At 40.3% G+C, this 12,788-nt stretch overlaps 1 protein-coding gene across 1 annotated transcript in view; it reads right to left on the reverse strand.

Moving 5' to 3' along the window:
* Nucleotides 1–1,105: 1,105 nt before the first annotated feature.
* The window catches only part of LOC139708888 (BTB/POZ domain-containing protein KCTD20-like), a 30,549-nt gene continuing 18,866 nt past the window's right edge, over nt 1,106–12,788 (reverse strand). Inside the window, exons 5-10 of the mRNA XM_071620855.1 lie at nt 7,575–7,677; nt 5,269–5,389; nt 4,613–4,710; nt 3,589–3,799; nt 2,574–2,627; nt 1,106–1,750 (exon numbers count right to left, since the gene is read on the reverse strand). Coding sequence (XP_071476956.1) covers nt 1,512–1,750; nt 2,574–2,627; nt 3,589–3,799; nt 4,613–4,710; nt 5,269–5,389; nt 7,575–7,677 — 826 coding nt within the window. The 3' untranslated portion in view covers nt 1,106–1,511. The remainder of the gene's footprint in view (nt 1,751–2,573; nt 2,628–3,588; nt 3,800–4,612; nt 4,711–5,268; nt 5,390–7,574; nt 7,678–12,788) is intronic.

A 12,788-nucleotide genomic window follows, 5' to 3' on the forward strand; every position in this document is an offset into this window, starting at 1 on the left:
CTTGCCATACATTAGTTTTGCAGTATATTTTGATAAAGCTTTATTCTTCCCAAATGGAAAGTTATTCGTACTACTGAATACAGTGGCGTGAGATATTCCTATTTGGATTAAAACAGTAGACATGAAATGACACCATTTAAATAGACGCTCCTCATCCCTACTCAACAGTTAGTAGCACATTGGAGCAGAAGCATTCGACCAAAATTAGAATCCCTTAAATAACTTTTTCAGAGTTTTTGTAAGATTATTTTGAGATGACAACATGTGAACAAAGACAGAAAGAGAGAAAAAAAAATCCAAATACCCTGCACTGTAACAGCCACACATGCCATTGAAAATGCTTATGCTACCTTGCAGCAATTAATGCACTTTATATCAAACGTGTATTGCAGAAACGAGATTCGTATCTCTGATCAAATGCGAATAACTCATCACGTGCTTGCTTGCTCAGTTGTGGATATTTCCAAGAAAAGAATCCCGCACAACGTACATATGACACATGACAATTCTAGCAGCAATCACAGCCCTGCACCGACAAGCAAAAATACATGCACTGGCATAAAAGTCGTCTCGATGTGACAAAGTGTAACTTTCACACTGCTGATTCTTCCTCCTGAAGATAATGTGCACAAAGGAGAATAAAGTGATGATGCCAGCCGAAATCTGCTTCGCAAAAAGGGTGAGTGTTGCCTCTTTTCCACATTGCTGGAATGCATACATTTGTCAACTTGCAAAGATGTAGAGCACACAGTCACAGATATAGATGAATGGATGAGTGTTTTCTTGCTTGTTTTTCAACTATCACTAACAGGCTATGACATGTAAACATGCTGGTTTAATGATTAACATCTTTGAATCCACACATATTAAAGATCAGATGCAAATGGCTGTTAGAAAATTCTGAAGGTTAGTCCACATCCGACAGAGAGGCTTTTAGTGTGGTTAACAGCAACACGTTATTAAGGCTTCATCAAATGCGACCCCAAAAGTTACCAAAATTTGACTTGGACAGGTCTTCAGCATAGTCAGAATGCATATACAGAATGATTGATATTCCGAGGAGGAGATGAACCCGTGCCATGTCTCTTCCAGTTTCCGTGACTCATCTTTGTGGCGGGAAAACATCAGGAGAGAGGCATATCCATCGGGCAGCATCACTGGCCGGTGTAGGGGAATTCCCTCCTCAGCAAGAAGAACAAGTATCGTTGAAGTCATTGCCAATCATTTTCCGGCAGCCACTTAAAAGATGTCGCGGATGCTCGCACAGCAGAGATTGGAGCCCTCTTTCTTAGAGTCACATTCCACCCTCATGGCTGTCTAAGTTTATGGTATCAGTAAACCCAAAAGAGAGCCAGCACCTTGGAAATATCACCTTGGTGGACAAGTGAGATGCAGGCACAAATTTACCTACTATGAGTGTCCATATGAGGCAAGTCTGTCATCCGCTGATGGAAGTACGTGCATGTTACCAGCGGTGACGATATCCCTCCCCGCACAGCCCCCAAAACATTTTACGCCTCTTGCTCAGGCTCCGGCTCCCCCATGTGATGCTGGAGCAGCATAGGCAGCCCCTCGGGCTGGGGGCCCATGAGGGCAATGTCGGGGTTGACGGGTGCCTCCGCACCCCCGGCCAGGGCCAGGTTCGGGATGGAGCGCGATCGCACGCACTGGAAGTCCACGTGTCGGCTCTTCTGTTCCTCTTTCTCCCACGACATCCGCAAGAAAGGCCTCTGGACATAATTGTAGATTACTGTGAAACAGACAAAAAAAAGATATCTTGGTTTTAGGCAAGTGTGATATGATTAATCAATATCGCTTAAAGCCATCGGTTTCTTAAAACCACTTTCTATGAACTAGTGAATTTCTGCTCATGAAAGACAAAGTCCACACGAGTTTACATGAGATTTGAACCACTTGAATTTACTTATACTGCCATCATTATCAAACCTTATACATAATCTGGATAACCTCTTTCAAAGCTCAAGTTTCTCTTCCTTTTCTTTTTTCCTTTTAAAAGAATTAATCCATGTCCATTTTGGGCTTTGTTGGCTTTTCTTTTTCCCCAAAGCTGTTCCAAGCAATCATTACCTGCAAAACGTGGTACCAAAAGAATGGTCAGCACTATAGCAAGCAAGCTTGCCAGCTCTGGTGGGCTGGGTCGAGATACAATAACATATGGAAGATAACATCCCCTCATGTTTACTTACCAGGGTGAGGCACAGCAGTGGAGATAATGCCCTGTTACATACAATGTAGCACTAGTGCTACGGCCAGCCCGACAAATACAAGAACAAGACAATTTCCAGTCAAGTGTTCAGTGTTTGAACCTATGATCTTTAACTAACTTGTAAGCCTGTCAAGGAACAAAGGCAATGTAAGGTACACCTTGATTTTGACAAGTTATGGTAAATGCACTTTATATAGAAATTGGGCAAATAAACATAAAGAACTCATAGATATCAAACTCCTCTTCTCTTTCTCTGTATTATTCAGTGGAAATACATGTACACATGTATGGATTTCTACTATTACTTCAATGTCTCGCATTCATGATTGAAATGATAAAAAAATACCTTCAGGTTTTCCACCAGGTCTCTGCTTGATTTTCTCCATGTAAGTTGGATACCCTGCAGCAAAGGAACAACATGAACATGAAAATCAGTTGGGCTGCTGGATTATTACCTCTACCTAGAGGTTGTCTTTGCTGGCGTATGTTTGAGTGTCTGGTTTTTGCTGTTTTTGTTTTTGTTTTTTCTTTGTCAGTTGGCATTATTACTAGGATAAAAAATAATAAGAACAGATTTCGATAAACTTTAAGGATAGGTTCAATGTGATGAAAGGAACAGGTGATCTAGATCTGGGATTGTTTTAAAGGATGAATGCAGTCATGCAGTGGCACTGGTGACCCTGGGGCCCTAATGGAGATCTGAGCTCCCCTGGTGCTTCTAGTTGGTTGAAAGCTCTCATGAACCAAAAGTACAGGATTATTTTTAAGGATGCGTGCTTCTAGTTGGTTATATGCTGTCATGAATAAAAGCACACTGTACATATGATACACTGAAAACAGAAGAGAATTCATCATGTAAAGTCAGGTGTGTACGATGATTCTCTAAGTAAAGGCATACACCAAGCTCTATATTTTTACAGTTATCACATTGCACATCCCCCCCCCCACCCCCACCCCATGAAGACTTTGGTGAACTCAAAGTAGTGACCTTGAATATTCTATACATTCTAGTGTGGCCGTTATATATATATATATATATAATAGCATATATACATTCTTTTACTTATTGGTAAACAGACACCATGTTTCTCAGAACTCAAAAATTTTCAAGCCTGCTGTCTTTTGTTTTTCCTACCAAGTATTTGTGCTTCATCATACATTATCTCAATGATAACAATAACAAGGATGATGATGACAATACTGATGGTGATGATGATGATAACAATAATAATATTAATAACAAGAATAATAACAATAATAATAATTGCTGCAGTTACTTGTTAATAATGATAATTTATCAATAATATCATTACTATTATCAACAACAAAAATAGTATTGATGAACAAGTCACCACATTTACCTTCTATTCCCAGTCGGATTTTCTTCAGACCCCTGTCCTTGAGCACCGACTTGGCGACGTCGCGGTTCTCGATGTACTTGAAGAAGCGGTAGAGGGAGGTGCTGTAGATGACCTGGAAGTTCTCCTCCCCCATGGCAGGCGGGTACTCGGGATCCCACTCCACTACGTCATCCTCCAGGAGGATCACGATGTGGCACTCCCGCTCCCCTTTCTGCGCATCAAACATAAATATGGCGATTGTTGCATGTCTTTCACAGCATTGTGCATTGACTGTGCTCTTCAGTAAGTTGCGAACATCATTCTCTGATCACATTGAGTAATTACATATGAATAACAAAATGGCAAAAAGCGCATGCAGTGGACACTGTAGTGGAGTGCAGAAATCCCATAACATTTTATTTGCTCATGCCTGCTGACATAAACATTTACATCAAATTCGATCATCTCCACGACCCCCCCCCCCCCCATCTTCCTTACCCACCACGTGGCCTTGGAAGCAGTGTAATCCCCTTGTTTTCATGAGAGCAGTCTACGATGTATTAAATAACATGTGACTAAACACAAAACCTATTACACGTTGAAGTGTATCTATGCTCTTTGATTTTGTGAACAAACAACACTAAACAACAAAGCCAGGGTTAGGGAAGCAGCTTAAGAGTGTTGAAGCCAATATCACGCATTTACAGACATTGAGGCTACAAAGTTTCTGCTCCCATTAACCCCCCATTCCCTTCCTCCCCAATTCCACCCCTCCTATCCTCACCCCCCACCCCCCCCCCCCCCCCCCCCTCTCTCTCTCTGGTATATCAAACTTGTCTCACATCCGCTCCCCTCTGTGTGCTTAAACTGTCCATTTTCTCTACAATCTCAATAAATCACTTAGAGGAAAGCCACACTGCCTCAGGCTGTTTGAGCTGATTTGTCAACTTTGCTCCTAATCAATCCCATTCCCTCCTCGCCCCATCCCCCCCCCCCCCACCCCCATCTTCCAGACTGGCACATCCTGTCCCCTCCTACTGCTTACCTGGGCACATCCCACCATCTGGGGGAGCAGCATGGACTCTAGATGCTTCTCGAACTCCTGCCGTGCCCCATCGTTGGAGATTTCGTGTAACAGGCATCCTTTGTGGTAAGACAGAAAAAAGAAAGAAAATTTATTTACACTGGAGACAGCTTTACATCCCCACTTCCATCTCCTTTCCTAAAGACTTGATGAAGCATACTCTCTTTTTTTATTTTGTTTTGTTTTGTTTTTTTGTTTTTTGGTGCAATTACATTTGAGAAATCGTGTGGAATGTAAGTTTGTTGGGCAAGAGAGTTCTGGTGTACTAGTGTATGTGATATTGAGTGTTGAGATATGTTTCTGTTTCAGTTTCAGCTGCATCTTGTGATAATAGGTCTTCAGGTGTACTTGTAATGTGTTTTATGTGTATCTGTTGTAATATCCAATGTACAAAGAAATTCCATTCCAAATCATTTTCTTGCAGATATCTTTTCATCTATAAAGAGCATTCATTTTCTGAATTTATGATTGCTCCTCAAAAAAGTGAGAGAATCCTCAAAATGTTATATCTGAGACAAAGTCTAGTCTCTGGACCTGTTAATCGATACCAACATCGTACTCTCTCATAAAGTTCAAGCTTCCCCTTCCTCTCGTAAAGTCTACTGACTTGCACTCACTCAAGTTTTTGCACTTGATGGTCTGTTCCGTAAAGGGGATGAGAAGATAGTCGCAGGCCTCTCTCAAGTCCTGTATGGACACACTCGGGGGACAACGGATGCAGCCAACTTTGTAGAATTCCTGGTGAGATGAAAAGTCAGTGAAATCAAAAGGCTTGCCACCAAACAAATCAGATATGTGGACATGACTTAGAAGAGTGAAGGGGCTTCAGGCAACGGCACTGAGCCTGAGAGACGTGCCACCGGGCTCTGCACAGGAGCAAACAAGCGAGGGCAGCATCCGTCACTTGGCCCCTTCTAATACAGAAAACTCTGCGTAGGACAAACATGATTAACTCATTTGACACACCAGCAACTTGTGGTTTTCAGGCAATTTGGTCGCAAGGCGCAAATATCCTTGACTCTATCAAGAGTTTGAAAGTAGACAGAACTTTTATGTGACTCAGGAGAAAAAGAAAAAGAAGTGAATTGCTGAGTTGAAAAAAGTGTTGTTGTTGTTTTTTTCAGGGTGTGCTTTATTGTTATTGTTGAAATCAAACAGCAGGCTTTGTTTATGACATTATTTAGAGTCACTTGGTCTATTCGTGATTCTGACAGTGTAAAATAAGTCCTATGCTATGCAGAAAATTGGAATTCAATACAAATCCCCTCATTCAATGCAGTTAAACTAGAAATGTTGCTACGGCGACTGGTATGCCTCCGCCATAATGCATGGATCTCCTAATAGGTCTGTAATACAATGTCTTGACATTGTGCAATGACAGTTTCACATAATTGGCAAAATATCAGAATGACAGATTTGTCACAAATGTGCTGAATGTTCACTTTCCTTGAACTAGGTTTGATTGGATGAATGACTAAATTGTCAGAGTGCAGGTATTTGGGGATTTGAGGATTTTTACTTGACTTTTGACCCTTTTATAAGTTTATGCATTGAGTAATCTTCAACGTATAGAGAAAAGTGTTATTTCAGTATTGTAAATGGTAAAATACTAGTATTTAAACCTGGACTTTGACCTTTGATCTTTGACCTTAAAGTTCCAAAGAGAATCACTGTTAGGTAGAACATGCATAAATATGTAATAAGTTTAATTATGATACCTTGAGTTACTTTCAAGATATGGAGGTGAAATTGAGCACTTTCACTTGACCTTTGACCTTCTGGCAAGAAACTTCCCACAGAATATCTATCAGGTAATACATGTATATATCAAGTTTCAAGAAAAATCCTACAAGCATTACATTAATATGAGGGAAGTAGTGACATTTTGAGGAGTTAACCTTGACCTTTGACCCCTGACCTTTGACCCATGACCCCAAAATTCCCTAGATAATCACTGCCAGTCAGTACATGTATATAATATTGTACTAAGTTCCACAAAGATACCTTGAACCATTTGCGAGATATGGAGAAAAACATGAAATTTCAACATTTTGACTTGACCTTTGACCCTTGACCTTTAACCTCATGACCCGAAACTCTCTCCGGAAAATCTTGATTTGGTAGTACATATATACACAAAGTTTCAAGAAATTACCTTCAGGCATTGCATGGATATGGGGGAAATAGTGAAATCTTAAGGAGTTGACCTTGACCTTTTGACCTTTGACCTTGAGCATGTGCACCTAAAAGTTGATAGGCACAACTTCACCCACTCATACACATACATGCCAAGTTTCATAGCGATACCTCAAACGGTTTTTTTTAGTTACACTGTCCATAAAATTGATTACGGATGGAAGGACGGACGGACGGACTGACGGACAACCCGAAAGCATAATGTCTGCGGCACCACTTCGTGGCGGAGGCATAAAAATGGCATTGCATCCTTACTCTCATAAAAGGACTTTTTTTTTGCTCTCATATATTTCATAACTCAGTATTGGCTTATGAAATTAATAATCCATTGAGTCCCTGGGAATTTTATAGCAGTAATCATCATCATTTCATCACTAAATTGGCAACTCTGAATATCTATGCACATTTGAAGTTGGAGAAGAACTGGTTAAATTAAAAAAAAAAAAAACCTGCTGAAAATTAAAAGGAGATTTTATACAAAAAGTGTCTTCTAAAGTTTGTTGCCCATTTCAGATTTAGAGTAAATTTAGAAATGAAGAGACTTTGGAACCTTCACTGCTGAAATAATTACATACAAAGGGATTGAATGACAGGGCATCTATAGAGTTAGGTACTCATTTTATATACCATCAATGAACAGTTAATATCATAATGAAATGGCACAGCACCAAACTACAGCAAACTGTTCTCTGGCAACTGATGGGTACATCGCAGACAAAGTACTCACCAATATGGAGGAGAATATTTCCGCTGAGATACCATGGGCCACTTCATACTCCCCTTTGTCGTTCGGCCTGGTCATTGTGTGATCTACACCATTGCTAAACATTCTGTTGAGGACAAAGAGGGGAGATGGAAAATCAAATGTGGAGGCAATTATAAACATTGTGGAAAGCAGAAATCAAATTCTTGAGCACACTTTTTTTTTGTGTGTGTGTTCTTCATGACTTATGCAGGATGCCAACCTTGTATACAGTGTTGCAGCCTTGATGGAAAATACAGCTGTAGTACTTGACCTTTCCTGCAATCGGCATGTATAGCAGGACATTTGGGGAAAAACAGTACTTTCTGTGAAACCTGTAGTATTTTTGGTCAAAAAACAAACAAACAAACAAAACAGTACAAAAGTCATGTAACTTGCCTTCCCCTTATGTTGCTGCTGGATGTTGCAAACTAATCCCTTAAAGATAAATCAATAAAAATTGCTGGAAAATTTTGTCTCAGCCCCCCCCCCCCCCCCCTCAAAAAAAAGAGGAGAAAGTATTTCAGTTTACAAAAGCACAAACAAAGTTGCAACTGCAGAAATAACAAGACAAGCAATGCTACATGACTATTTAACTGTTAATGGCTACTTCACAGTAAATTCTGATGAAAATGAGAGGGCTTGAAAACCGTATCACACAGACAACGACTTTGTATAGTGTTTTCAGAACATAAATACACAGGACAGCATGCAATGAACTCATTCCTAGGGAGATGGCACTCGGTAAATGCCAGAGTGGTTCTATGACATGTTTGCCATTTTTCTGCAACGGGGTAAAAGATACGTGTATACTCATGTTGAATGAAGGTGGTTTTGTGCTTTGTTTTCTAGTCCTTCAAATGGTTCTCCGCAGAATTACAAAAGTACAAAACGTGTGTGATTCATGCAAGTCATCGAGGAATTGTCAAATACCATGTAGGTTGATGCGGTCGGGGGAGGAACACAAAACAGAGCCGACATAAGGAAGAATTGTCGAGCAAGGACCACATACAAAAGGTGAGGGTTGTGGTACTGTTTCCTGCTCCACAAACCCATTTCCTCCACTGGGGGCTCCTTTCAGAAGGTTCAATACCTTCTCCCGTTTCCTCCTGCCCTACCTTTACCACGACGGGTCAGACCAAGACCTTAAATACCATACGGTTCTCAATGCAACAAAAATGCACAGCCATATACTCTATATCCCATAACTTTTCTGACTAAAAAGAGCAATCTCACAAGCATTCTACAGTACAGAATGTTCTAAATCTACACTGTATCTGCAATTTGCAAATATGGACATACAACGTAGTATGCACACTAGCATGATGTCTGTTGATAGGCAAAGCTACACTTCTTGGTGAACAGAAGAAAGCAGAATGAATAAATAGGGCATCGATCCAATAACACCTTTTGCGTACCTAATCTATTTCATCATAAATCATAGCCCATCAAAGCATAACAGAGAAGGCAGTTATACTTTCTTTGTGAACAAGAGAAATGAGAATGCTTGAATACATGTACATTGTAAGGCATAGATCCTTTAATGCCCCCTGGCATAATCTATTTTACCATAAAAATCAGAGGCCAAGATGCCAAGAAACATATTTTTAAAAAGTGTACACTGACAAATCTTGAACGTAACTGGCACTTGCTCATGTCAAGCCATGTCAAGTGCACACAGGGATATGCACTATTTGAAAGAAGGTATACTAGGATGCATTTTGATCTATTTTACCCCCTTTTCCAGGTACTTGTGAGTGTGCAAATACTCGGAACACATGACAAAAGAGGTAGGGGACAAGGGGAAGATCAGAAACAAAAGCAAATACATGGCTCGCAAAAATTTGTCAAAACAAGTGAATCACGTTTGAGTCACACGTCTTGTTTATACACTGTACTTGCTACCACCTTCATATGTCGAGACAAACACTTTCACGTCACATGTTTTCTTGCTCAATTGTTACAAATGCTTACGTTTTGATGGAAGTTGGCATGGGGGGAGAACAGAGGGTTTACGTAGTTGCATAGTTTGTGGTGGGAGCGCGGGAGTGGTAATCTGTCACTAGGGGGGTGGGGCACTGTTGTGCTTACAAGATTATCTTCTAACAGCATAATACCCTTGGAAAACAAACAGTCAAAATCATTCATGACACCACCATGTTACAAAGCCCACAGATGTCGAAACAAGGTTTGCTGTGCATAATCGGTGAAGAAAGCAACATTTGAGTAATGACTGCCCAAGGGGGGAAGCTTACCCTGAACAAACATTACCTGACACTGAAAACATTCAAAGCTTTGTGGGTTAGTATCTTTCTAAAACAGTGTTGGAAGACCTACATTGTACATGTACACGTAGCTCTCAAGCTCACACTGCAGTGACAGGATTATCACAAGATGCAGACAGCAAACTAAATTTGAAAGTTAAATCAAATTTTGATAACGATGGTGATAATAACAATGACTTTAATATTAAAAATATTTATAAAAATATGAATATAACAATTATTACTAATAATAACAATGTCAATAACAATTACATAAATAATGGTACCAAGGATCATGACATTACAAATTAATGAGAACCACAAGTCTGAACCATGAGTCTACACGACAAGTAATAGCTACAACAGCTGTTGGCTGTTTCTGTGGGAACACTGTTGTTTCATATGATGTCATTAAGCAAGCATCTCAAATGCATGACGTCTGGCCTCTGGCAGAGGTGATCCTTCTTTCAGTCATATGTAACATCTAAACTTTGGCCTCTTTGATTATGCTTTGGGGTATCCTAGAACACAACAAAGCAGAGCCACGACTGGTCTCTGCTCATAATAACTGCAGCTACACAAATAACTTCATGAAAATTATGCCATGTTGCTTGGCCACTTTAGTATGAAATGCAGATGACAGTGTTTTCGGCATATCTGGCCCAATTGCACAACACCTTGTACATGCCACAGTCACTGACTATAAGCAGATAGGTATGACTGCAACATCTCGCAAGCCTGAAAAGCTTTTGTAATACTCTGGCTGTTGCTTTGATACGTGTATATATCCTTGCAAACAATAAATAGTCCTATCTCTCATTTTTTCATGTTATCATGATATTTCATGCAAATTGCTAGTACGATTCCACTTTTAATAGATTGGGGTACATTGCACCCTTGCCTCCTCACTCAGTCATTATGTACCTGCCATTGTAAATGAGTGACCCTTGATTTACATTTTGATGGCGTTTATTGGTCTTGAACAGTGACCTTGAAGATTGACCTTTAACCCTTTTTGGACAAAGTACAAATTTCAAAATTTATATTTATTAAGTACACACAAATGTGTAGAATAACTTTGATATTGGATTTTCCTTGAGGAAGCAGAGCTGCCAACTTTTGTAAAAGCCTTTCAGTACTTTGATGGCTGAAAATCAGTAATTTGCATCTTTTTGAGTGAAAATCAGTAATCCTTAACAGTGTTACAGAATTTATCACAGACAATGATTTCTAAAATCAGTAATTTGCTTGTAACCTTCAGTATTCTTGTCCAATTTCAGTAGAAACAAGGAAAAGTAGAAATTACGCGGTGCATATGTCCCCGCCGGAAGTAGCATTTTGTAGCAAAATGTACAATATAGGTCAAAAATCAAGGTCAAAGGTCAAAGAAGTCAAAGGTCAAAATTCTGTGTAGAAGTTTTGAAGCGCTCACCTAGTGCCATCACATAAAGCAAACGGAATCAAAATCGGGTAAGAAATGGCGAAGGAGTAGCATTTTGTAGCAAAATGTACAAAAAATGTAGGTCAAAAATTAAGGTCAAAGGTCAAAGAAGTCAAAGGTCAAAATTCTGTGTAAAAGTTTTGAAGCCCTCACCTAGTGCCATCACATAAAGCAAACAGAATCGAAATCGGGTAAGAAATGGCGAAGGAGTAGCATTTTGTAGCAAAATGTACAATACAGGTCAAAAATCAAGGTCAAAGGTCAAAGAAGTCAAAGGTCAAAATTCTGTGTAGAAGTTTTGAAGCCCTCACCTAGTGCCATCACATAAAGCAAACGGAATCGAAATCGGGTAAGAAATGGCGAAGGAGTAGCATTTTGTAGCAAAATGTACAATACAGGTCAAAAATCAAGGTCAAAGGTCAAAGAAGTCAAAGGTCAAAATTCTGTGTAGAAGTTTTGAAGCCCTCACCTAGTGCCATCACATAAAGCAAACGGAATCGAAATCGGGTTAGAAATGGCGAAGGAGTAGCATTTTGTAGCAAAATGTACAATATAGGTCAAAGGTCAAGGTCAAAGGTCACGACTGAAATTCTGTGTAGAAGTTTCAAAGCTCCCATGTAGTGCTATCATATAAAGCAAACAGAATCAAAATTGGCTCATAAATGACAGAGAAGTAGCAATTTGAAGATTTTGATCACACACGGACGCACACACGGACGGACACACGGACACACGGACGGACGGACGGACGGACACACGGACACACACACGTACGGAGCCCGTTTCATAGTCCCCTGCTCGAACTCGTTCGGCGGGGACAATTACTGAAAATCAGTACTAGTTGGCAGCTCTGAGGAAGATATGACAGGGCGGTGAGTAGCTCAGTCTGTAGCGCGTCTGCCTCATGATCCTAAGGACCCCGGTTCCATCCTCGGGTCCCACTGAGCAATGTTGTGTGTAATCATACTGTCCCCTCTAGTACAGAAGAGGCAAAACACTCTGTCCCTTGGATGGGACATAAAATGGAGGTCCCGTGTGTGAGAGAGTCACAACTCATGCACGCAAAAGATCCCACTTCACTTATTCATTGTGAAGAGCAGTGAAGTGGTCCCACCCTATACATCCAACTGGACCCCATGGAAGACCGAGCTATTGCAGCTGAATATGGGCTATCCAGCCATCTTCTCTGATGGAAGTAAAACAACAACAACAACAACTTGAAATCTGACCTACCTTCCATTGACCGTACATTCATGTGTACTTCCAGTAACCTACAGTACCTCCTCTTTCACTTGTAGCTCCTTCAAATCTAATATTACCCTTGGACATTCCTAACCCTACCTCAAGTTACAATGTATGGCTGAAAAATTAGATTTTTAGTCCACTGCCTTTGACCCTGACCGTTGACTTTTTTTGTCAGAAAAAAAAAATATATCAGACAAAATGCTTCATGAAATGCCCCAGGGTTATACAGATGGCCAAATGGTACAATAA

This window comes from Diadema antillarum, unplaced genomic scaffold (genome assembly GCF_040938485.1).
Source record: "Diadema antillarum isolate AM-2024a unplaced genomic scaffold, OU_Dant_1.0 scf00000037, whole genome shotgun sequence".
Taxonomy (NCBI): domain Eukaryota; kingdom Metazoa; phylum Echinodermata; class Echinoidea; order Diadematoida; family Diadematidae; genus Diadema; species Diadema antillarum.